The sequence below is a fragment of the Diaphorina citri genome, unplaced genomic scaffold, assembly GCF_000475195.1.
Source record: "Diaphorina citri unplaced genomic scaffold, Diaci psyllid genome assembly version 1.1 scaffold2207, whole genome shotgun sequence".
In the NCBI taxonomy this organism is placed as follows: Eukaryota; Metazoa; Arthropoda; class Insecta; order Hemiptera; family Psyllidae; genus Diaphorina; species Diaphorina citri.
The window spans coordinates 1-27,202 of record NW_007379632.1 but is presented as its reverse complement, the minus strand read 5'-3'; the positions used below and the strand labels follow the sequence as shown (position 1 = coordinate 27,202).

General features: G+C 39.5%; 1 protein-coding gene across 1 annotated transcript; it reads right to left on the bottom strand.

The window, feature by feature from the left end:
• Nucleotides 1-8,761: 8,761 nt before the first annotated feature.
• Nucleotides 8,762-27,197, bottom strand: LOC103518485 (the record flags this gene model as incomplete). Its single annotated transcript, XM_026830267.1, has 3 exons — nt 25,470-27,197; nt 16,388-18,673; nt 8,762-11,068 (listed from the first exon to the last, which is right to left on the bottom strand). Coding segments are annotated over exons 1-3 (6,321 nt in total), but the record flags the coding sequence as incomplete, so codon positions are not given.
• Nucleotides 27,198-27,202: the final 5 nt, after the last annotated feature.

Here is a 27,202-nt window from a genome sequence, read left to right as displayed (position 1 = left end):
TGTTCAGATCCTGAAGCTCTTGTAGAATAGGTTCCAGGTCGTAGTAGTGGACGATTGTGTATGTCCCTTCTTGTAGGCTTGCCACACCGAGGTTGATGGGCAGGATGCCTGTGTTCTGTGTGATGTTCTTTAGAATGTAGGGTCGTCCGGGTTGTCCGATGATGGCGATCCCGATATATCTGCAACAGGTCGGACACACGCACGTTTTGGTCTTTTTATGTTTGCCATGTGAATCTTTTGTACAGTGTTATGGTGAGTTGGGGCAATAGTTGCTGTTTTATTTTGTGTGTTAACAGTAGTGATTGTTTCTTTCTTATATTTATTTTTCGTTTTGTTTTGCTTCTGTCTGTCACGAACAAAAACCTCCGAAGGAATCTGAGGGGGGTCTTCTCTATTTCGGTTGGCTCGTGAGATATTATTCTCCTTATATGCCTGTAGAGCTGTGTTAACACTACCGAATATAAGTTTGGTTTTTTCTTTGTGAGCACTCACGTAATTAGTCAAAATTTGTTTCTCTAGATCAATGTCAAATGGGTTTGTACTACAAAGATGTCCATTTACTATTTCTACCGGTTTCATGTTAGTAGTACTGTGTATGGTGTTGTTGTAGGCTAGAATTGCATAACAGATTTTTGTTTTGATGCTATCTTCTTTGAACTCTCTGCGGTTGTTGAGTAGTCTGATGTGTTCGATAATTGTCGAGTGAAATCTTTCAACAATTCCATTGGATTCAGGATGTTGTGAACTGATGAAATGGAGGTTGACCTTATGGAGCTCGAGTAGTTCCTTGATAACACCGTTGTGGAATTCACCTCCGTTGTCAGATATGATCGTTTCTGGGACTCCATGGTGTGTAAAATACTGTAACAGCTTCTGTGCAACTTCTACAGCTTGAGCGGAGTCTATGGGGTACATTTGAGCATATTTTGAGAAAGAGTCCACTATTGATAAGCACTTGGTGTTTTCTAGTGAAATGCAATCGATGTGTACTATTTGAAACGGACGCACCGCAGTAGGTGTAATGTTGAATTTTGGTTTCAATGGGTTTCGATCGTATTTGGATAGTTGGCATATTTCACACTTGTTAATTACGTTCTGTACTGTTTTGCGAATGTTAGGCCAATAATATGTAAGTTTGATCGTTTTTTCTACTTCATCCATTCCGCGGTGGTTTGCCATCCCTTCATGGAAGTAGGTGACTATGTTTTCCTTTTCGTGGTCCTCTTCTATGTCTCGTAGATATTTAGTACATTTCGTGAATTTCAAATTTGAGTTTTGATAGTGATTTTGCAACACTACCGAGATTAACTCGTACAGTTTTCCTTGTGGGTCATCTTCGAAATACAGATGATATGGGACGTTCGGTGCAATGTACTCGTTAATGAATTCTTGTATGTCCAGCCCTGATTTATGGCTGTCTAACTGAACTAGATATCTCATCTTGTTTCCGTGGATGTTGTTTCTGAAAGTAACGTTGGCTTTTGAGTGAGGAACTGTTGATATTATAATTTGGTTCGCTGCTTGATTCACGGGGGTTTCACTGATCGGTATACCCACTGTTGGGTTCTGCTCGCTTGAATGAACAGTTGCATTGGTGTCTTCTCCTCCCCCATCCTCGGTGATGAGATCATTGAAGGCCATGTTGCCAATGAGCGCATCAAAATCGATGCTCAAGTCTGAAATATCGACTTCCGGGATGATGGACTGCAGGTCATCATTGTATGCTTGAGTTCCACTTGTAGATGGCTGGGGCTCACCTTCGTTGATATTCAACTCTATTCTTGACAGAGCATCCGCATTCTTGTTCAAGGATCCTTTCTTGTACAATACTTCGTAATCGAATTCCTCTAGTTTGAGACGCCATCTCACTAGTTTTGAACTAGGGTCCTTCAAGCTAAAGAGCCATTGAAGTGGTTTGTGATCAGTCACAATCTTGAAATGTCTTCCGAACAGATATGGGCGGAAATATTTTACAGCCCAGACAACACCAAGTAATTCCTTTTCGATTGTGCTGTAGTTCCTTTCACTGTCATTCAGTGTTCGGCTGGCGAATGCTATGGGTTTGTCTTGTCCTAGCACACCTTGAGAGAGGACAGCTCCAAGTGCCACATTGCTGGCGTCGGTGGTCAAGATGAATGGTTTCGAGAAGTCCGGGTATTGCAACACTGGTTCATTAGCTAAGATTATCTTACACTTCTCAAAACAATCTTTGTACTCGACATCAGTAATATCTATTTTTGCATCTTTCTTGAGACATTTAGTTAGGGGCTTCGTTAGTCTGGCGAAATCCTTGATGAATCTGCGGTAATAGCCCAAAAGTCCTAGGAAACCTTTGATCTGCTTCACTGTTCTAGGTATGGGGTACGATTTGATAGCATTGATCTTCGTTGGATTTGGCTTAACTCCTTCCTCAGTAACTACGTGTCCCAAGTATTCGACTTCCTTTCTCAGGAATTCAGACTTATCGAGTTGGATTTTCAGGTTCGAATCCCTCAGTCTTGTGAGTACTTTTCTGATGTTTTGAAGATGTTGTTGAAGGGAAGATCCAAATATTATTATGTCATCTAAATAAACGAGGCAGCATTCGTTTACAAGTCCTCTGAGGACATCGTCCATGACTCGTTGGAAGGTTGATGGTGAGTTCTTTAATCCCATCGGCATACGCAGGTATTCGTAGTGGCCTCCTTCCGTGTTAAACGCTGTCTTTTGAATGCTATTCTCATCCATTTCTATCTGATAGAACCCCGACGCTAGATCTAGAGTTGTGAAGTAGACACAGCGTCCAAGTTTATCAAGTAGATCGGTTATATTTGGGAGAGGGTACCGATCATTCACAGTTTTATCGTTCAGTTTGCGATAGTCGATTACAATCCTCCACTTCCTTCTTCCGGAGGAGTCCAATTTTTTGGGGACGACCCAAATTGGTGAAGACCACGGAGAATGTGATGGCCGGATGATATTTTCTTCTAACATCTTGTTAATCTGGGCTCTCACTTCCTCACGGTGCACTGCAGGGTATCGGTACGGTTTAGTATAGATCGGATCTTCGTTAGTAGTATTTATTTTGTGTTTGATCTTATTGGTGAAAGTAAGAGGGTTGCCCTCCATGTGGAAAACCTCTTCAAACTCTTTCAAAAGGTTTTCCAGCATGAATTTCTCTTCTTCGTTCATGTGCTGGGTCCTAATGAGGTTGAAGTTGAATTTTGTTGGCGAACTGAAGTTATTCAAGTTACTGTCAGTTACTTTGAAATCATAGTTTTTATGTAATTCTTCTAGCGTTAGTAGGTTGTAACACAGGTTAAGTTTTTGAACTGTGATGGCCGGATGATATTTTCTTCTAACATCTTGTTAATCTGGGCTCTCACTTCCTCACGGTGCACTGCAGGGTATCGGTACGGTTTAGTATAGATCGGATCTTCGTTAGTAGTATTTATTTTGTGTTTGATCTTATTGGTGAAAGTAAGAGGGTTGCCCTCCATGTGGAAAACCTCTTCAAACTCTTTCAAAAGGTTTTCCAGCATGAATTTCTCTTCTTCGTTCATGTGCTGGGTCCTAATGAGGTTGAAGTTGAATTTTGTTGGCGAACTGAAGTTATTCAAGTTACTGTCAGTTACTTTGAAATCATAGTTTTTATGTAATTCTTCTAGCGTTAGTAGGTTGTAACACAGGTTAAGTTTTTGAACTGTGATGGCCGGATGATATTTTCTTCTAACATCTTGTTAATCTGGGCTCTCACTTCCTCACGGTGCACTGCAGGGTATCGGTACGGTTTAGTATAGATCGGATCTTCGTTAGTAGTATTTATTTTGTGTTTGATCTTATTGGTGAAAGTAAGAGGGTTGCCCTCCATGTGGAAAACCTCTTCAAACTCTTTCAAAAGGTTTTCCAGCATGAATTTCTCTTCTTCGTTCATGTGCTGGGTCCTAATGAGGTTGAAGTTGAATTTTGTTGGCGAACTGAAGTTATTCAAGTTACTGTCAGTTACTTTGAAATCATAGTTTTTATGTAATTCTTCTAGCGTTAGTAGGTTGTAACACAGGTTAAGTTTTTGAACTGTGATGGCCGGATGATATTTTCTTCTAACATCTTGTTAATCTGGGCTCTCACTTCCTCACGGTGCACTGCAGGGTATCGGTACGGTTTAGTATAGATCGGATCTTCGTTAGTAGTATTTATTTTGTGTTTGATCTTATTGGTGAAAGTAAGAGGGTTGCCCTCCATGTGGAAAACCTCTTCAAACTCTTTCAAAAGGTTTTCCAGCATGAATTTCTCTTCTTCGTTCATGTGCTGGGTCCTAATGAGGTTGAAGTTGAATTTTGTTGGCGAACTGAAGTTATTCAAGTTACTGTCAGTTACTTTGAAATCATAGTTTTTATGTAATTCTTCTAGCGTTAGTAGGTTGTAACACAGGTTAAGTTTTTGAACTGTGATGGCCGGATGATATTTTCTTCTAACATCTTGTTAATCTGGGCTCTCACTTCCTCACGGTGCACTGCAGGGTATCGGTACGGTTTAGTATAGATCGGATCTTCGTTAGTAGTATTTATTTTGTGTTTGATCTTATTGGTGAAAGTAAGAGGGTTGCCCTCCATGTGGAAAACCTCTTCAAACTCTTTCAAAAGGTTTTCCAGCATGAATTTCTCTTCTTCGTTCATGTGCTGGGTCCTAATGAGGTTGAAGTTGAATTTTGTTGGCGAACTGAAGTTATTCAAGTTACTGTCAGTTACTTTGAAATCATAGTTTTTATGTAATTCTTCTAGCGTTAGTAGGTTGTAACACAGGTTAAGTTTTTGAACTGTGATGGCCGGATGATATTTTCTTCTAACATCTTGTTAATCTGGGCTCTCACTTCCTCACGGTGCACTGCAGGGTATCGGTACGGTTTAGTATAGATCGGATCTTCGTTAGTAGTATTTATTTTGTGTTTGATCTTATTGGTGAAAGTAAGAGGGTTGCCCTCCATGTGGAAAACCTCTTCAAACTCTTTCAAAAGGTTTTCCAGCATGAATTTCTCTTCTTCGTTCATGTGCTGGGTCCTAATGAGGTTGAAGTTGAATTTTGTTGGCGAACTGAAGTTATTCAAGTTACTGTCAGTTACTTTGAAATCATAGTTTTTATGTAATTCTTCTAGCGTTAGTAGGTTGTAACACAGGTTAAGTTTTTGAACTGTGATGGCCGGATGATATTTTCTTCTAACATCTTGTTAATCTGGGCTCTCACTTCCTCACGGTGCACTGCAGGGTATCGGTACGGTTTAGTATAGATCGGATCTTCGTTAGTAGTATTTATTTTGTGTTTGATCTTATTGGTGAAAGTAAGAGGGTTGCCCTCCATGTGGAAAACCTCTTCAAACTCTTTCAAAAGGTTTTCCAGCATGAATTTCTCTTCTTCGTTCATGTGCTGGGTCCTAATGAGGTTGAAGTTGAATTTTGTTGGCGAACTGAAGTTATTCAAGTTACTGTCAGTTACTTTGAAATCATAGTTTTTATGTAATTCTTCTAGCGTTAGTAGGTTGTAACACAGGTTAAGTTTTTGAACTGTGATGGCCGGATGATATTTTCTTCTAACATCTTGTTAATCTGGGCTCTCACTTCCTCACGGTGCACTGCAGGGTATCGGTACGGTTTAGTATAGATCGGATCTTCGTTAGTAGTATTTATTTTGTGTTTGATCTTATTGGTGAAAGTAAGAGGGTTGCCCTCCATGTGGAAAACCTCTTCAAACTCTTTCAAAAGGTTTTCCAGCATGAATTTCTCTTCTTCGTTCATGTGCTGGGTCCTAATGAGGTTGAAGTTGAATTTTGTTGGCGAACTGAAGTTATTCAAGTTACTGTCAGTTACTTTGAAATCATAGTTTTTATGTAATTCTTCTAGCGTTAGTAGGTTGTAACACAGGTTAAGTTTTTGAACTGTGATGGCCGGATGATATTTTCTTCTAACATCTTGTTAATCTGGGCTCTCACTTCCTCACGGTGCACTGCAGGGTATCGGTACGGTTTAGTATAGATCGGATCTTCGTTAGTAGTATTTATTTTGTGTTTGATCTTATTGGTGAAAGTAAGAGGGTTGCCCTCCATGTGGAAAACCTCTTCAAACTCTTTCAAAAGGTTTTCCAGCATGAATTTCTCTTCTTCGTTCATGTGCTGGGTCCTAATGAGGTTGAAGTTGAATTTTGTTGGCGAACTGAAGTTATTCAAGTTACTGTCAGTTACTTTGAAATCATAGTTTTTATGTAATTCTTCTAGCGTTAGTAGGTTGTAACACAGGTTAAGTTTTTGAACTGTGATGGCCGGATGATATTTTCTTCTAACATCTTGTTAATCTGGGCTCTCACTTCCTCACGGTGCACTGCAGGGTATCGGTACGGTTTAGTATAGATCGGATCTTCGTTAGTAGTATTTATTTTGTGTTTGATCTTATTGGTGAAAGTAAGAGGGTTGCCCTCCATGTGGAAAACCTCTTCAAACTCTTTCAAAAGGTTTTCCAGCATGAATTTCTCTTCTTCGTTCATGTGCTGGGTCCTAATGAGGTTGAAGTTGAATTTTGTTGGCGAACTGAAGTTATTCAAGTTACTGTCAGTTACTTTGAAATCATAGTTTTTATGTAATTCTTCTAGCGTTAGTAGGTTGTAACACAGGTTAAGTTTTTGAACTGTGATGGCCGGATGATATTTTCTTCTAACATCTTGTTAATCTGGGCTCTCACTTCCTCACGGTGCACTGCAGGGTATCGGTACGGTTTAGTATAGATCGGATCTTCGTTAGTAGTATTTATTTTGTGTTTGATCTTATTGGTGAAAGTAAGAGGGTTGCCCTCCATGTGGAAAACCTCTTCAAACTCTTTCAAAAGGTTTTCCAGCATGAATTTCTCTTCTTCGTTCATGTGCTGGGTCCTAATGAGGTTGAAGTTGAATTTTGTTGGCGAACTGAAGTTATTCAAGTTACTGTCAGTTACTTTGAAATCATAGTTTTTATGTAATTCTTCTAGCGTTAGTAGGTTGTAACACAGGTTAAGTTTTTGAACTGTGATGGCCGGATGATATTTTCTTCTAACATCTTGTTAATCTGGGCTCTCACTTCCTCACGGTGCACTGCAGGGTATCGGTACGGTTTAGTATAGATCGGATCTTCGTTAGTAGTATTTATTTTGTGTTTGATCTTATTGGTGAAAGTAAGAGGGTTGCCCTCCATGTGGAAAACCTCTTCAAACTCTTTCAAAAGGTTTTCCAGCATGAATTTCTCTTCTTCGTTCATGTGCTGGGTCCTAATGAGGTTGAAGTTGAATTTTGTTGGCGAACTGAAGTTATTCAAGTTACTGTCAGTTACTTTGAAATCATAGTTTTTATGTAATTCTTCTAGCGTTAGTAGGTTGTAACACAGGTTAAGTTTTTGAACTGTGATGGCCGGATGATATTTTCTTCTAACATCTTGTTAATCTGGGCTCTCACTTCCTCACGGTGCACTGCAGGGTATCGGTACGGTTTAGTATAGATCGGATCTTCGTTAGTAGTATTTATTTTGTGTTTGATCTTATTGGTGAAAGTAAGAGGGTTGCCCTCCATGTGGAAAACCTCTTCAAACTCTTTCAAAAGGTTTTCCAGCATGAATTTCTCTTCTTCGTTCATGTGCTGGGTCCTAATGAGGTTGAAGTTGAATTTTGTTGGCGAACTGAAGTTATTCAAGTTACTGTCAGTTACTTTGAAATCATAGTTTTTATGTAATTCTTCTAGCGTTAGTAGGTTGTAACACAGGTTAAGTTTTTGAACTGTGATGGCCGGATGATATTTTCTTCTAACATCTTGTTAATCTGGGCTCTCACTTCCTCACGGTGCACTGCAGGGTATCGGTACGGTTTAGTATAGATCGGATCTTCGTTAGTAGTATTTATTTTGTGTTTGATCTTATTGGTGAAAGTAAGAGGGTTGCCCTCCATGTGGAAAACCTCTTCAAACTCTTTCAAAAGGTTTTCCAGCATGAATTTCTCTTCTTCGTTCATGTGCTGGGTCCTAATGAGGTTGAAGTTGAATTTTGTTGGCGAACTGAAGTTATTCAAGTTACTGTCAGTTACTTTGAAATCATAGTTTTTATGTAATTCTTCTAGCGTTAGTAGGTTGTAACACAGGTTAAGTTTTTGAACTGTGATGGCCGGATGATATTTTCTTCTAACATCTTGTTAATCTGGGCTCTCACTTCCTCACGGTGCACTGCAGGGTATCGGTACGGTTTAGTATAGATCGGATCTTCGTTAGTAGTATTTATTTTGTGTTTGATCTTATTGGTGAAAGTAAGAGGGTTGCCCTCCATGTGGAAAACCTCTTCAAACTCTTTCAAAAGGTTTTCCAGCATGAATTTCTCTTCTTCGTTCATGTGCTGGGTCCTAATGAGGTTGAAGTTGAATTTTGTTGGCGAACTGAAGTTATTCAAGTTACTGTCAGTTACTTTGAAATCATAGTTTTTATGTAATTCTTCTAGCGTTAGTAGGTTGTAACACAGGTTAAGTTTTTGAACTGTGATGGCCGGATGATATTTTCTTCTAACATCTTGTTAATCTGGGCTCTCACTTCCTCACGGTGCACTGCAGGGTATCGGTACGGTTTAGTATAGATCGGATCTTCGTTAGTAGTATTTATTTTGTGTTTGATCTTATTGGTGAAAGTAAGAGGGTTGCCCTCCATGTGGAAAACCTCTTCAAACTCTTTCAAAAGGTTTTCCAGCATGAATTTCTCTCGTTTCTGGGACTCCCTGGGGTGTAAAATACTGTAACAGCTTTTGTGCAACTTCTACAGCTTGAGCGGTGTCTATGGGGTACATTTGAGCATATTTTGAGAAAGAGTCCACTATTGATAAGCACTTGGTGTTTTCTAGTGAAATGCAATCGATGTGTACTATTTGAAACGGACGCACCGCAGTAGGTGTAATGTTGAATTTTGGTTTCAATGGGTTTCGATCGTATTTGGATAGTTGGCATATTTCACACTTGTTAATTACGTTCTGTACTGTTTTGCGAATGTTAGGCCAATAATATGTAAGTTTGATCGTTTTTTCTACTTCATCCATTCCGCGGTGGTTTGCCATCCCTTCATGGAAGTAGGTGACTATGTTTTCCTTTTCGTGGTCCTCTTCTATGTCTCGTAGATATTTAGTACATTTCGTGAATTTCAAATTTGAGTTTTGATAGTGATTTTGCAACACTACCGAGATTAACTCGTACAGTTTTCCTTGTGGGTCATCTTCGAAATACAGATGATATGGGACGTTCGGTGCAATGTACTCGTTAATGAATTCTTGTATGTCCAGCCCTGATTTATGGCTGTCTAACTGAACTAGATATCTCATCTTGTTTCCGTGGATGTTGTTTCTGAAAGTAACGTTGGCTTTTGAGTGAGGAACTGTTGATATTATAATTTGGTTCGCTGCTTGATTCACGGGGGTTTCACTGATCGGTATACCCACTGTTGGGTTCTGCTCGCTTGAATGAACAGTTGCATTGGTGTCTTCTCCTCCCCCATCCTCGGTGATGAGATCATTGAAGGCCATGTTGCCAATGAGCGCATCAAAATCGATGCTCAAGTCTGAAATATCGACTTCCGGGATGATGGACTGCAGGTCATCATTGTATGCTTGAGTTCCACTTGTAGATGGCTGGGGCTCACCTTCGTTGATATTCAACTCTATTCTTGACAGAGCATCCGCATTCTTGTTCAAGGATCCTTTCTTGTACAATACTTCGTAATCGAATTCCTCTAGTTTGAGACGCCATCTCACTAGTTTTGAACTAGGGTCCTTCAAGCTAAAGAGCCATTGAAGTGGTTTGTGATCAGTCACAATCTTGAAATGTCTTCCGAACAGATATGGGCGGAAATATTTTACAGCCCAGACAACACCAAGTAATTCCTTTTCGATTGTGCTGTAGTTCCTTTCACTGTCATTCAGTGTTCGGCTGGCGAATGCTATGGGTTTGTCTTGTCCTAGCACACCTTGAGAGAGGACAGCTCCAAGTGCCACATTGCTGGCGTCGGTGGTCAAGATGAATGGTTTCGAGAAGTCCGGGTATTGCAACACTGGTTCATTAGCTAAGATTATCTTACACTTCTCAAAACAATCTTTGTACTCGACATCAGTAATATCTATTTTTGCATCTTTCTTGAGACATTTAGTTAGGGGCTTCGTTAGTCTGGCGAAATCCTTGATGAATCTGCGGTAATAGCCCAAAAGTCCTAGGAAACCTTTGATCTGCTTCACTGTTCTAGGTATGGGGTACGATTTGATAGCATTGATCTTCGTTGGATTTGGCTTAACTCCTTCCTCAGTAACTACGTGTCCCAAGTATTCGACTTCCTTTCTCAGGAATTCAGACTTATCGAGTTGGATTTTCAGGTTCGAATCCCTCAGTCTTGTGAGTACTTTTCTGATGTTTTGAAGATGTTGTTGAAGGGAAGATCCAAATATTATTATGTCATCTAAATAAACGAGGCAGCATTCGTTTACAAGTCCTCTGAGGACATCGTCCATGACTCGTTGGAAGGTTGATGGTGAGTTCTTTAATCCCATCGGCATACGCAGGTATTCGTAGTGGCCTCCTTCCGTGTTAAACGCTGTCTTTTGAATGCTATTCTCATCCATTTCTATCTGATAGAACCCCGACGCTAGATCTAGAGTTGTGAAGTAGACACAGCGTCCAAGTTTATCAAGTAGATCGGTTATATTTGGGAGAGGGTACCGATCATTCACAGTTTTATCGTTCAGTTTGCGATAGTCGATTACAATCCTCCACTTCCTTCTTCCGGAGGAGTCCAATTTTTTGGGGACGACCCAAATTGGTGAAGACCACGGAGAATGTGATGGCCGGATGATATTTTCTTCTAACATCTTGTTAATCTGGGCTCTCACTTCCTCACGGTGCACTGCAGGGTATCGGTACGGTTTAGTATAGATCGGATCTTCGTTAGTAGTATTTATTTTGTGTTTGATCTTATTGGTGAAAGTAAGAGGGTTGCCCTCCATGTGGAAAACCTCTTCAAACTCTTTCAAAAGGTTTTCCAGCATGAATTTCTCTTCTTCGTTCATGTGCTGGGTCCTAATGAGGTTGAAGTTGAATTTTGTTGGCGAACTGAAGTTATTCAAGTTACTGTCAGTTACTTTGAAATCATAGTTTTTATGTAATTCTTCTAGCGTTAGTAGGTTGTAACACAGGTTAAGTTTTTGAACTGTGATGGCCGGATGATATTTTCTTCTAACATCTTGTTAATCTGGGCTCTCACTTCCTCACGGTGCACTGCAGGGTATCGGTACGGTTTAGTATAGATCGGATCTTCGTTAGTAGTATTTATTTTGTGTTTGATCTTATTGGTGAAAGTAAGAGGGTTGCCCTCCATGTGGAAAACCTCTTCAAACTCTTTCAAAAGGTTTTCCAGCATGAATTTCTCTTCTTCGTTCATGTGCTGGGTCCTAATGAGGTTGAAGTTGAATTTTGTTGGCGAACTGAAGTTATTCAAGTTACTGTCAGTTACTTTGAAATCATAGTTTTTATGTAATTCTTCTAGCGTTAGTAGGTTGTAACACAGGTTAAGTTTTTGAACTGTGATGGCCGGATGATATTTTCTTCTAACATCTTGTTAATCTGGGCTCTCACTTCCTCACGGTGCACTGCAGGGTATCGGTACGGTTTAGTATAGATCGGATCTTCGTTAGTAGTATTTATTTTGTGTTTGATCTTATTGGTGAAAGTAAGAGGGTTGCCCTCCATGTGGAAAACCTCTTCAAACTCTTTCAAAAGGTTTTCCAGCATGAATTTCTCTTCTTCGTTCATGTGCTGGGTCCTAATGAGGTTGAAGTTGAATTTTGTTGGCGAACTGAAGTTATTCAAGTTACTGTCAGTTACTTTGAAATCATAGTTTTTATGTAATTCTTCTAGCGTTAGTAGGTTGTAACACAGGTTAAGTTTTTGAACTGTGATGGCCGGATGATATTTTCTTCTAACATCTTGTTAATCTGGGCTCTCACTTCCTCACGGTGCACTGCAGGGTATCGGTACGGTTTAGTATAGATCGGATCTTCGTTAGTAGTATTTATTTTGTGTTTGATCTTATTGGTGAAAGTAAGAGGGTTGCCCTCCATGTGGAAAACCTCTTCAAACTCTTTCAAAAGGTTTTCCAGCATGAATTTCTCTTCTTCGTTCATGTGCTGGGTCCTAATGAGGTTGAAGTTGAATTTTGTTGGCGAACTGAAGTTATTCAAGTTACTGTCAGTTACTTTGAAATCATAGTTTTTATGTAATTCTTCTAGCGTTAGTAGGTTGTAACACAGGTTAAGTTTTTGAACTGTGATGGCCGGATGATATTTTCTTCTAACATCTTGTTAATCTGGGCTCTCACTTCCTCACGGTGCACTGCAGGGTATCGGTACGGTTTAGTATAGATCGGATCTTCGTTAGTAGTATTTATTTTGTGTTTGATCTTATTGGTGAAAGTAAGAGGGTTGCCCTCCATGTGGAAAACCTCTTCAAACTCTTTCAAAAGGTTTTCCAGCATGAATTTCTCTTCTTCGTTCATGTGCTGGGTCCTAATGAGGTTGAAGTTGAATTTTGTTGGCGAACTGAAGTTATTCAAGTTACTGTCAGTTACTTTGAAATCATAGTTTTTATGTAATTCTTCTAGCGTTAGTAGGTTGTAACACAGGTTAAGTTTTTGAACTGTGATGGCCGGATGATATTTTCTTCTAACATCTTGTTAATCTGGGCTCTCACTTCCTCACGGTGCACTGCAGGGTATCGGTACGGTTTAGTATAGATCGGATCTTCGTTAGTAGTATTTATTTTGTGTTTGATCTTATTGGTGAAAGTAAGAGGGTTGCCCTCCATGTGGAAAACCTCTTCAAACTCTTTCAAAAGGTTTTCCAGCATGAATTTCTCTTCTTCGTTCATGTGCTGGGTCCTAATGAGGTTGAAGTTGAATTTTGTTGGCGAACTGAAGTTATTCAAGTTACTGTCAGTTACTTTGAAATCATAGTTTTTATGTAATTCTTCTAGCGTTAGTAGGTTGTAACACAGGTTAAGTTTTTGAACTGTGATGGCCGGATGATATTTTCTTCTAACATCTTGTTAATCTGGGCTCTCACTTCCTCACGGTGCACTGCAGGGTATCGGTACGGTTTAGTATAGATCGGATCTTCGTTAGTAGTATTTATTTTGTGTTTGATCTTATTGGTGAAAGTAAGAGGGTTGCCCTCCATGTGGAAAACCTCTTCAAACTCTTTCAAAAGGTTTTCCAGCATGAATTTCTCTTCTTCGTTCATGTGCTGGGTCCTAATGAGGTTGAAGTTGAATTTTGTTGGCGAACTGAAGTTATTCAAGTTACTGTCAGTTACTTTGAAATCATAGTTTTTATGTAATTCTTCTAGCGTTAGTAGGTTGTAACACAGGTTAAGTTTTTGAACTGTGATGGCCGGATGATATTTTCTTCTAACATCTTGTTAATCTGGGCTCTCACTTCCTCACGGTGCACTGCAGGGTATCGGTACGGTTTAGTATAGATCGGATCTTCGTTAGTAGTATTTATTTTGTGTTTGATCTTATTGGTGAAAGTAAGAGGGTTGCCCTCCATGTGGAAAACCTCTTCAAACTCTTTCAAAAGGTTTTCCAGCATGAATTTCTCTTCTTCGTTCATGTGCTGGGTCCTAATGAGGTTGAAGTTGAATTTTGTTGGCGAACTGAAGTTATTCAAGTTACTGTCAGTTACTTTGAAATCATAGTTTTTATGTAATTCTTCTAGCGTTAGTAGGTTGTAACACAGGTTAAGTTTTTGAACTGTGATGGCCGGATGATATTTTCTTCTAACATCTTGTTAATCTGGGCTCTCACTTCCTCACGGTGCACTGCAGGGTATCGGTACGGTTTAGTATAGATCGGATCTTCGTTAGTAGTATTTATTTTGTGTTTGATCTTATTGGTGAAAGTAAGAGGGTTGCCCTCCATGTGGAAAACCTCTTCAAACTCTTTCAAAAGGTTTTCCAGCATGAATTTCTCTTCTTCGTTCATGTGCTGGGTCCTAATGAGGTTGAAGTTGAATTTTGTTGGCGAACTGAAGTTATTCAAGTTACTGTCAGTTACTTTGAAATCATAGTTTTTATGTAATTCTTCTAGCGTTAGTAGGTTGTAACACAGGTTAAGTTTTTGAACTGTGATGGCCGGATGATATTTTCTTCTAACATCTTGTTAATCTGGGCTCTCACTTCCTCACGGTGCACTGCAGGGTATCGGTACGGTTTAGTATAGATCGGATCTTCGTTAGTAGTATTTATTTTGTGTTTGATCTTATTGGTGAAAGTAAGAGGGTTGCCCTCCATGTGGAAAACCTCTTCAAACTCTTTCAAAAGGTTTTCCAGCATGAATTTCTCTTCTTCGTTCATGTGCTGGGTCCTAATGAGGTTGAAGTTGAATTTTGTTGGCGAACTGAAGTTATTCAAGTTACTGTCAGTTACTTTGAAATCATAGTTTTTATGTAATTCTTCTAGCGTTAGTAGGTTGTAACACAGGTTAAGTTTTTGAACTGTGATGGCCGGATGATATTTTCTTCTAACATCTTGTTAATCTGGGCTCTCACTTCCTCACGGTGCACTGCAGGGTATCGGTACGGTTTAGTATAGATCGGATCTTCGTTAGTAGTATTTATTTTGTGTTTGATCTTATTGGTGAAAGTAAGAGGGTTGCCCTCCATGTGGAAAACCTCTTCAAACTCTTTCAAAAGGTTTTCCAGCATGAATTTCTCTTCTTCGTTCATGTGCTGGGTCCTAATGAGGTTGAAGTTGAATTTTGTTGGCGAACTGAAGTTATTCAAGTTACTGTCAGTTACTTTGAAATCATAGTTTTTATGTAATTCTTCTAGCGTTAGTAGGTTGTAACACAGGTTAAGTTTTTGAACTGTGATGGCCGGATGATATTTTCTTCTAACATCTTGTTAATCTGGGCTCTCACTTCCTCACGGTGCACTGCAGGGTATCGGTACGGTTTAGTATAGATCGGATCTTCGTTAGTAGTATTTATTTTGTGTTTGATCTTATTGGTGAAAGTAAGAGGGTTGCCCTCCATGTGGAAAACCTCTTCAAACTCTTTCAAAAGGTTTTCCAGCATGAATTTCTCTTCTTCGTTCATGTGCTGGGTCCTAATGAGGTTGAAGTTGAATTTTGTTGGCGAACTGAAGTTATTCAAGTTACTGTCAGTTACTTTGAAATCATAGTTTTTATGTAATTCTTCTAGCGTTAGTAGGTTGTAACACAGGTTAAGTTTTTGAACTGTGATGGCCGGATGATATTTTCTTCTAACATCTTGTTAATCTGGGCTCTCACTTCCTCACGGTGCACTGCAGGGTATCGGTACGGTTTAGTATAGATCGGATCTTCGTTAGTAGTATTTATTTTGTGTTTGATCTTATTGGTGAAAGTAAGAGGGTTGCCCTCCATGTGGAAAACCTCTTCAAACTCTTTCAAAAGGTTTTCCAGCATGAATTTCTCTTCTTCGTTCATGTGCTGGGTCCTAATGAGGTTGAAGTTGAATTTTGTTGGCGAACTGAAGTTATTCAAGTTACTGTCAGTTACTTTGAAATCATAGTTTTTATGTAATTCTTCTAGCGTTAGTAGGTTGTAACACAGGTTAAGTTTTTGAACTGTGATGGCCGGATGATATTTTCTTCTAACATCTTGTTAATCTGGGCTCTCACTTCCTCACGGTGCACTGCAGGGTATCGGTACGGTTTAGTATAGATCGGATCTTCGTTAGTAGTATTTATTTTGTGTTTGATCTTATTGGTGAAAGTAAGAGGGTTGCCCTCCATGTGGAAAACCTCTTCAAACTCTTTCAAAAGGTTTTCCAGCATGAATTTCTCTTCTTCGTTCATGTGCTGGGTCCTAATGAGGTTGAAGTTGAATTTTGTTGGCGAACTGAAGTTATTCAAGTTACTGTCAGTTACTTTGAAATCATAGTTTTTATGTAATTCTTCTAGCGTTAGTAGGTTGTAACACAGGTTAAGTTTTTGAACTGTGATGGCCGGATGATATTTTCTTCTAACATCTTGTTAATCTGGGCTCTCACTTCCTCACGGTGCACTGCAGGGTATCGGTACGGTTTAGTATAGATCGGATCTTCGTTAGTAGTATTTATTTTGTGTTTGATCTTATTGGTGAAAGTAAGAGGGTTGCCCTCCATGTGGAAAACCTCTTCAAACTCTTTCAAAAGGTTTTCCAGCATGAATTTCTCTTCTTCGTTCATGTGCTGGGTCCTAATGAGGTTGAAGTTGAATTTTGTTGGCGAACTGAAGTTATTCAAGTTACTGTCAGTTACGTTTCTGGGACTCCCTGGGGTGTAAAATACTGTAACAGCTTTTGTGCAACTTCTACAGCTTGAGCGGTGTCTATGGGGTACATTTGAGCATATTTTGAGAAAGAGTCCACTATTGATAAGCACTTGGTGTTTTCTAGTGAAATGCAATCGATGTGTACTATTTGAAACGGACGCACCGCAGTAGGTGTAATGTTGAATTTTGGTTTCAATGGGTTTCGATCGTATTTGGATAGTTGGCATATTTCACACTTGTTAATTACGTTCTGTACTGTTTTGCGAATGTTAGGCCAATAATATGTAAGTTTGATCGTTTTTTCTACTTCATCCATTCCGCGGTGGTTTGCCATCCCTTCATGGAAGTAGGTGACTATGTTTTCCTTTTCGTGGTCCTCTTCTATGTCTCGTAGATATTTAGTACATTTCGTGAATTTCAAATTTGAGTTTTGATAGTGATTTTGCAACACTACCGAGATTAACTCGTACAGTTTTCCTTGTGGGTCATCTTCGAAATACAGATGATATGGGACGTTCGGTGCAATGTACTCGTTAATGAATTCTTGTATGTCCAGCCCTGATTTATGGCTGTCTAACTGAACTAGATATCTCATCTTGTTTCCGTGGATGTTGTTTCTGAAAGTAACGTTGGCTTTTGAGTGAGGAACTGTTGATATTATAATTTGGTTCGCTGCTTGATTCACGGGGGTTTCACTGATCGGTATACCCACTGTTGGGTTCTGCTCGCTTGAATGAACAGTTGCATTGGTGTCTTCTCCTCCCCCATCCTCGGTGATGAGATCATTGAAGGCCATGTTGCCAATGAGCGCATCAAAATCGATGCTCAAGTCTGAAATATCGACTTCCGGGATGATGGACTGCAGGTCATCATTGTATGCTTGAGTTCCACTTGTAGATGGCTGGGGCTCACCTTCGTTGATATTCAACTCTATTCTTGACAGAGCATCCGCATTCTTGTTCAAGGATCCTTTCTTGTACAATACTTCGTAATCGAATTCCTCTAGTTTGAGACGCCATCTCACTAGTTTTGAACTAGGGTCCTTCAAGCTAAAGAGCCATTGAAGTGGTTTGTGATCAGTCACAATCTTGAAATGTCTTCCGAACAGATATGGGCGGAAATATTTTACAGCCCAGACAACACCAAGTAATTCCTTTTCGATTGTGCTGTAGTTCCTTTCACTGTCATTCAGTGTTCGGCTGGCGAATGCTATGGGTTTGTCTTGTCCTAGCACACCTTGAGAGAGGACAGCTCCAAGTGCCACATTGCTGGCGTCGGTGGTCAAGATGAATGGTTTCGAGAAGTCCGGGTATTGCAACACTGGTTCATTAGCTAAGATTATCTTACACTTCTCAAAACAATCTTTGTACTCGACATCAGTAATATCTATTTTTGCATCTTTCTTGAGACATTTAGTTAGGGGCTTCGTTAGTCTGGCGAAATCCTTGATGAATCTGCGGTAATAGCCCAAAAGTCCTAGGAAACCTTTGATCTGCTTCACTGTTCTAGGTATGGGGTACGATTTGATAGCATTGATCTTCGTTGGATTTGGCTTAACTCCTTCCTCAGTAACTACGTGTCCCAAGTATTCGACTTCCTTTCTCAGGAATTCAGACTTATCGAGTTGGATTTTCAGGTTCGAATCCCTCAGTCTTGTGAGTACTTTTCTGATGTTTTGAAGATGTTGTTGAAGGGAAGATCCAAATATTATTATGTCATCTAAATAAACGAGGCAGCATTCGTTTACAAGTCCTCTGAGGACATCGTCCATGACTCGTTGGAAGGTTGATGGTGAGTTCTTTAATCCCATCGGCATACGCAGGTATTCGTAGTGGCCTCCTTCCGTGTTAAACGCTGTCTTTTGAATGCTATTCTCATCCATTTCTATCTGATAGAACCCCGACGCTAGATCTAGAGTTGTGAAGTAGACACAGCGTCCAAGTTTATCAAGTAGATCGGTTATATTTGGGAGAGGGTACCGATCATTCACAGTTTTATCGTTCAGTTTGCGATAGTCGATTACAATCCTCCACTTCCTTCTTCCGGAGGAGTCCAATTTTTTGGGGACGACCCAAATTGGTGAAGACCACGGAGAATGTGATGGCCGGATGATATTTTCTTCTAACATCTTGTTAATCTGGGCTCTCACTTCCTCACGGTGCACTGCAGGGTATCGGTACGGTTTAGTATAGATCGGATCTTCGTTAGTAGTATTTATTTTGTGTTTGATCTTATTGGTGAAAGTAAGAGGGTTGCCCTCCATGTGGAAAACCTCTTCAAACTCTTTCAAAAGGTTTTCCAGCATGAATTTCTCTTCTTCGTTCATGTGCTGGGTCCTAATGAGGTTGAAGTTGAATTTTGTTGGCGAACTGAAGTTATTCAAGTTACTGTCAGTTACTTTGAAATCATAGTTTTTATGTAATTCTTCTAGCGTTAGTAGGTTGTAACACAGGTTAAGTTTTTGAACTGTGATGGCCGGATGATATTTTCTTCTAACATCTTGTTAATCTGGGCTCTCACTTCCTCACGGTGCACTGCAGGGTATCGGTACGGTTTAGTATAGATCGGATCTTCGTTAGTAGTATTTATTTTGTGTTTGATCTTATTGGTGAAAGTAAGAGGGTTGCCCTCCATGTGGAAAACCTCTTCAAACTCTTTCAAAAGGTTTTCCAGCATGAATTTCTCTTCTTCGTTCATGTGCTGGGTCCTAATGAGGTTGAAGTTGAATTTTGTTGGCGAACTGAAGTTATTCAAGTTACTGTCAGTTACTTTGAAATCATAGTTTTTATGTAATTCTTCTAGCGTTAGTAGGTTGTAACACAGGTTAAGTTTTTGAACTGTGATGGCCGGATGATATTTTCTTCTAACATCTTGTTAATCTGGGCTCTCACTTCCTCACGGTGCACTGCAGGGTATCGGTACGGTTTAGTATAGATCGGATCTTCGTTAGTAGTATTTATTTTGTGTTTGATCTTATTGGTGAAAGTAAGAGGGTTGCCCTCCATGTGGAAAACCTCTTCAAACTCTTTCAAAAGGTTTTCCAGCATGAATTTCTCTTCTTCGTTCATGTGCTGGGTCCTAATGAGGTTGAAGTTGAATTTTGTTGGCGAACTGAAGTTATTCAAGTTACTGTCAGTTACTTTGAAATCATAGTTTTTATGTAATTCTTCTAGCGTTAGTAGGTTGTAACACAGGTTAAGTTTTTGAACTGTGATGGCCGGATGATATTTTCTTCTAACATCTTGTTAATCTGGGCTCTCACTTCCTCACGGTGCACTGCAGGGTATCGGTACGGTTTAGTATAGATCGGATCTTCGTTAGTAGTATTTATTTTGTGTTTGATCTTATTGGTGAAAGTAAGAGGGTTGCCCTCCATGTGGAAAACCTCTTCAAACTCTTTCAAAAGGTTTTCCAGCATGAATTTCTCTTCTTCGTTCATGTGCTGGGTCCTAATGAGGTTGAAGTTGAATTTTGTTGGCGAACTGAAGTTATTCAAGTTACTGTCAGTTACTTTGAAATCATAGTTTTTATGTAATTCTTCTAGCGTTAGTAGGTTGTAACACAGGTTAAGTTTTTGAACTGTGATGGCCGGATGATATTTTCTTCTAACATCTTGTTAATCTGGGCTCTCACTTCCTCACGGTGCACTGCAGGGTATCGGTACGGTTTAGTATAGATCGGATCTTCGTTAGTAGTATTTATTTTGTGTTTGATCTTATTGGTGAAAGTAAGAGGGTTGCCCTCCATGTGGAAAACCTCTTCAAACTCTTTCAAAAGGTTTTCCAGCATGAATTTCTCTTCTTCGTTCATGTGCTGGGTCCTAATGAGGTTGAAGTTGAATTTTGTTGGCGAACTGAAGTTATTCAAGTTACTGTCAGTTACTTTGAAATCATAGTTTTTATGTAATTCTTCTAGCGTTAGTAGGTTGTAACACAGGTTAAGTTTTTGAACTGTGATGGCCGGATGATATTTTCTTCTAACATCTTGTTAATCTGGGCTCTCACTTCCTCACGGTGCACTGCAGGGTATCGGTACGGTTTAGTATAGATCGGATCTTCGTTAGTAGTATTTATTTTGTGTTTGATCTTATTGGTGAAAGTAAGAGGGTTGCCCTCCATGTGGAAAACCTCTTCAAACTCTTTCAAAAGGTTTTCCAGCATGAATTTCTCTTCTTCGTTCATGTGCTGGGTCCTAATGAGGTTGAAGTTGAATTTTGTTGGCGAACTGAAGTTATTCAAGTTACTGTCAGTTACTTTGAAATCATAGTTTTTATGTAATTCTTCTAGCGTTAGTAGGTTGTAACACAGGTTAAGTTTTTGAACTGTGATGGCCGGATGATATTTTCTTCTAACATCTTGTTAATCTGGGCTCTCACTTCCTCACGGTGCACTGCAGGGTATCGGTACGGTTTAGTATAGATCGGATCTTCGTTAGTAGTATTTATTTTGTGTTTGATCTTATTGGTGAAAGTAAGAGGGTTGCCCTCCATGTGGAAAACCTCTTCAAACTCTTTCAAAAGGTTTTCCAGCATGAATTTCTCTTCTTCGTTCATGTGCTGGGTCCTAATGAGGTTGAAGTTGAATTTTGTTGGCGAACTGAAGTTATTCAAGTTACTGTCAGTTACTTTGAAATCATAGTTTTTATGTAATTCTTCTAGCGTTAGTAGGTTGTAACACAGGTTAAGTTTTTGAACTGTGATGGCCGGATGATATTTTCTTCTAACATCTTGTTAATCTGGGCTCTCACTTCCTCACGGTGCACTGCAGGGTATCGGTACGGTTTAGTATAGATCGGATCTTCGTTAGTAGTATTTATTTTGTGTTTGATCTTATTGGTGAAAGTAAGAGGGTTGCCCTCCATGTGGAAAACCTCTTCAAACTCTTTCAAAAGGTTTTCCAGCATGAATTTCTCTTCTTCGTTCATGTGCTGGGTCCTAATGAGGTTGAAGTTGAATTTTGTTGGCGAACTGAAGTTATTCAAGTTACTGTCAGTTACTTTGAAATCATAGTTTTTATGTAATTCTTCTAGCGTTAGTAGGTTGTAACACAGGTTAAGTTTTTGAACTGTGATGGCCGGATGATATTTTCTTCTAACATCTTGTTAATCTGGGCTCTCACTTCCTCACGGTGCACTGCAGGGTATCGGTACGGTTTAGTATAGATCGGATCTTCGTTAGTAGTATTTATTTTGTGTTTGATCTTATTGGTGAAAGTAAGAGGGTTGCCCTCCATGTGGAAAACCTCTTCAAACTCTTTCAAAAGGTTTTCCAGCATGAATTTCTCTTCTTCGTTCATGTGCTGGGTCCTAATGAGGTTGAAGTTGAATTTTGTTGGCGAACTGAAGTTATTCAAGTTACTGTCAGTTACTTTGAAATCATAGTTTTTATGTAATTCTTCTAGCGTTAGTAGGTTGTAACACAGGTTAAGTTTTTGAACTGTGATGGCCGGATGATATTTTCTTCTAACATCTTGTTAATCTGGGCTCTCACTTCCTCACGGTGCACTGCAGGGTATCGGTACGGTTTAGTATAGATCGGATCTTCGTTAGTAGTATTTATTTTGTGTTTGATCTTATTGGTGAAAGTAAGAGGGTTGCCCTCCATGTGGAAAACCTCTTCAAACTCTTTCAAAAGGTTTTCCAGCATGAATTTCTCTTCTTCGTTCATGTGCTGGGTCCTAATGAGGTTGAAGTTGAATTTTGTTGGCGAACTGAAGTTATTCAAGTTACTGTCAGTTACTTTGAAATCATAGTTTTTATGTAATTCTTCTAGCGTTAGTAGGTTGTAACACAGGTTAAGTTTTTGAACTGTGATGGCCGGATGATATTTTCTTCTAACATCTTGTTAATCTGGGCTCTCACTTCCTCACGGTGCACTGCAGGGTATCGGTACGGTTTAGTATAGATCGGATCTTCGTTAGTAGTATTTATTTTGTGTTTGATCTTATTGGTGAAAGTAAGAGGGTTGCCCTCCATGTGGAAAACCTCTTCAAACTCTTTCAAAAGGTTTTCCAGCATGAATTTCTCTTCTTCGTTCATGTGCTGGGTCCTAATGAGGTTGAAGTTGAATTTTGTTGGCGAACTGAAGTTATTCAAGTTACTGTCAGTTACTTTGAAATCATAGTTTTTATGTAATTCTTCTAGCGTTAGTAGGTTGTAACACAGGTTAAGTTTTTGAACTGTGATGGCCGGATGATATTTTCTTCTAACATCTTGTTAATCTGGGCTCTCACTTCCTCACGGTGCACTGCAGGGTATCGGTACGGTTTAGTATAGATCGGATCTTCGTTAGTAGTATTTATTTTGTGTTTGATCTTATTGGTGAAAGTAAGAGGGTTGCCCTCCATGTGGAAAACCTCTTCAAACTCTTTCAAAAGGTTTTCCAGCATGAATTTCTCTTCTTCGTTCATGTGCTGGGTCCTAATGAGGTTGAAGTTGAATTTTGTTGGCGAACTGAAGTTATTCAAGTTACTGTCAGTTACTTTGAAATCATAGTTTTTATGTAATTCTTCTAGCGTTAGTAGGTTGTAACACAGGTTAAGTTTTTGAACTGTGATGGCCGGATGATATTTTCTTCTAACATCTTGTTAATCTGGGCTCTCACTTCCTCACGGTGCACTGCAGGGTATCGGTACGGTTTAGTATAGATCGGATCTTCGTTAGTAGTATTTATTTTGTGTTTGATCTTATTGGTGAAAGTAAGAGGGTTGCCCTCCATGTGGAAAACCTCTTCAAACTCTTTCAAAAGGTTTTCCAGCATGAATTTCTCTTCTTCGTTCATGTGCTGGGTCCTAATGAGGTTGAAGTTGAATTTTGTTGGCGAACTGAAGTTATTCAAGTTACTGTCAGTTACTTTGAAATCATAGTTTTTATGTAATTCTTCTAGCGTTAGTAGGTTGTAACACAGGTTAAGTTTTTGAACTGTGATGGCCGGATGATATTTTCTTCTAACATCTTGTTAATCTGGGCTCTCACTTCCTCACGGTGCACTGCAGGGTATCGGTACGGTTTAGTATAGATCGGATCTTCGTTAGTAGTATTTATTTTGTGTTTGATCTTATTGGTGAAAGTAAGAGGGTTGCCCTCCATGTGGAAAACCTCTTCAAACTCTTTCAAAAGGTTTTCCAGCATGAATTTCTCTTCTTCGTTCATGTGCTGGGTCCTAATGAGGTTGAAGTTGAATTTTGTTGGCGAACTGAAGTTATTCAAGTTACTGTCAGTTACTTTGAAATCATAGTTTTTATGTAATTCTTCTAGCGTTAGTAGGTTGTAACACAGGTTAAGTTTTTGAACTGTGATGGCCGGATGATATTTTCTTCTAACATCTTGTTAATCTGGGCTCTCACTTCCTCACGGTGCACTGCAGGGTATCGGTACGGTTTAGTATAGATCGGATCTTCGTTAGTAGTATTTATTTTGTGTTTGATCTTATTGGTGAAAGTAAGAGGGTTGCCCTCCATGTGGAAAACCTCTTCAAACTCTTTCAAAAGGTTTTCCAGCATGAATTTCTCTTCTTCGTTCATGTGCTGGGTCCTAATGAGGTTGAAGTTGAATTTTGTTGGCGAACTGAAGTTATTCAAGTTACTGTCAGTTACTTTGAAATCATAGTTTTTATGTAATTCTTCTAGCGTTAGTAGGTTGTAACACAGGTTAAGTTTTTGAACTGTGATGGCCGGATGATATTTTCTTCTAACATCTTGTTAATCTGGGCTCTCACTTCCTCACGGTGCACTGCAGGGTATCGGTACGGTTTAGTATAGATCGGATCTTCGTTAGTAGTATTTATTTTGTGTTTGATCTTATTGGTGAAAGTAAGAGGGTTGCCCTCCATGTGGAAAACCTCTTCAAACTCTTTCAAAAGGTTTTCCAGCATGAATTTCTCTTCTTCGTTCATGTGCTGGGTCCTAATGAGGTTGAAGTTGAATTTTGTTGGCGAACTGAAGTTATTCAAGTTACTGTCAGTTACTTTGAAATCATAGTTTTTATGTAATTCTTCTAGCGTTAGTAGGTTGTAACACAGGTTAAGTTTTTGAACTGTGATGGCCGGATGATATTTTCTTCTAACATCTTGTTAATCTGGGCTCTCACTTCCTCACGGTGCACTGCAGGGTATCGGTACGGTTTAGTATAGATCGGATCTTCGTTAGTAGTATTTATTTTGTGTTTGATCTTATTGGTGAAAGTAAGAGGGTTGCCCTCCATGTGGAAAACCTCTTCAAACTCTTTCAAAAGGTTTTCCAGCATGAATTTCTCTTCTTCGTTCATGTGCTGGGTCCTAATGAGGTTGAAGTTGAATTTTGTTGGCGAACTGAAGTTATTCAAGTTACTGTCAGTTACTTTGAAATCATAGTTTTTATGTAATTCTTCTAGCGTTAGTAGGTTGTAACACAGGTTAAGTTTTTGAACTGTGATGGCCGGATGATATTTTCTTCTAACATCTTGTTAATCTGGGCTCTCACTTCCTCACGGTGCACTGCAGGGTATCGGTACGGTTTAGTATAGATCGGATCTTCGTTAGTAGTATTTATTTTGTGTTTGATCTTATTGGTGAAAGTAAGAGGGTTGCCCTCCATGTGGAAAACCTCTTCAAACTCTTTCAAAAGGTTTTCCAGCATGAATTTCTCTTCTTCGTTCATGTGCTGGGTCCTAATGAGGTTGAAGTTGAATTTTGTTGGCGAACTGAAGTTATTCAAGTTACTGTCAGTTACTTTGAAATCATAGTTTTTATGTAATTCTTCTAGCGTTAGTAGGTTGTAACACAGGTTAAGTTTTTGAACTGTGATGGCCGGATGATATTTTCTTCTAACATCTTGTTAATCTGGGCTCTCACTTCCTCACGGTGCACTGCAGGGTATCGGTACGGTTTAGTATAGATCGGATCTTCGTTAGTAGTATTTATTTTGTGTTTGATCTTATTGGTGAAAGTAAGAGGGTTGCCCTCCATGTGGAAAACCTCTTCAAACTCTTTCAAAAGGTTTTCCAGCATGAATTTCTCTTCTTCGTTCATGTGCTGGGTCCTAATGAGGTTGAAGTTGAATTTTGTTGGCGAACTGAAGTTATTCAAGTTACTGCGTTTCTGGGACTCCCTGGGGTGTAAAATACTGTAACAGCTTTTGTGCAACTTCTACAGCTTGAGCGGTGTCTATGGGGTACATTTGAGCATATTTTGAGAAAGAGTCCACTATTGATAAGCACTTGGTGTTTTCTAGTGAAATGCAATCGATGTGTACTATTTGAAACGGACGCACCGCAGTAGGTGTAATGTTGAATTTTGGTTTCAATGGGTTTCGATCGTATTTGGATAGTTGGCATATTTCACACTTGTTAATTACGTTCTGTACTGTTTTGCGAATGTTAGGCCAATAATATGTAAGTTTGATCGTTTTTTCTACTTCATCCATTCCGCGGTGGTTTGCCATCCCTTCATGGAAGTAGGTGACTATGTTTTCCTTTTCGTGGTCCTCTTCTATGTCTCGTAGATATTTAGTACATTTCGTGAATTTCAAATTTGAGTTTTGATAGTGATTTTGCAACACTACCGAGATTAACTCGTACAGTTTTCCTTGTGGGTCATCTTCGAAATACAGATGATATGGGACGTTCGGTGCAATGTACTCGTTAATGAATTCTTGTATGTCCAGCCCTGATTTATGGCTGTCTAACTGAACTAGATATCTCATCTTGTTTCCGTGGATGTTGTTTCTGAAAGTAACGTTGGCTTTTGAGTGAGGAACTGTTGATATTATAATTTGGTTCGCTGCTTGATTCACGGGGGTTTCACTGATCGGTATACCCACTGTTGGGTTCTGCTCGCTTGAATGAACAGTTGCATTGGTGTCTTCTCCTCCCCCATCCTCGGTGATGAGATCATTGAAGGCCATGTTGCCAATGAGCGCATCAAAATCGATGCTCAAGTCTGAAATATCGACTTCCGGGATGATGGACTGCAGGTCATCATTGTATGCTTGAGTTCCACTTGTAGATGGCTGGGGCTCACCTTCGTTGATATTCAACTCTATTCTTGACAGAGCATCCGCATTCTTGTTCAAGGATCCTTTCTTGTACAATACTTCGTAATCGAATTCCTCTAGTTTGAGACGCCATCTCACTAGTTTTGAACTAGGGTCCTTCAAGCTAAAGAGCCATTGAAGTGGTTTGTGATCAGTCACAATCTTGAAATGTCTTCCGAACAGATATGGGCGGAAATATTTTACAGCCCAGACAACACCAAGTAATTCCTTTTCGATTGTGCTGTAGTTCCTTTCACTGTCATTCAGTGTTCGGCTGGCGAATGCTATGGGTTTGTCTTGTCCTAGCACACCTTGAGAGAGGACAGCTCCAAGTGCCACATTGCTGGCGTCGGTGGTCAAGATGAATGGTTTCGAGAAGTCCGGGTATTGCAACACTGGTTCATTAGCTAAGATTATCTTACACTTCTCAAAACAATCTTTGTACTCGACATCAGTAATATCTATTTTTGCATCTTTCTTGAGACATTTAGTTAGGGGCTTCGTTAGTCTGGCGAAATCCTTGATGAATCTGCGGTAATAGCCCAAAAGTCCTAGGAAACCTTTGATCTGCTTCACTGTTCTAGGTATGGGGTACGATTTGATAGCATTGATCTTCGTTGGATTTGGCTTAACTCCTTCCTCAGTAACTACGTGTCCCAAGTATTCGACTTCCTTTCTCAGGAATTCAGACTTATCGAGTTGGATTTTCAGGTTCGAATCCCTCAGTCTTGTGAGTACTTTTCTGATGTTTTGAAGATGTTGTTGAAGGGAAGATCCAAATATTATTATGTCATCTAAATAAACGAGGCAGCATTCGTTTACAAGTCCTCTGAGGACATCGTCCATGACTC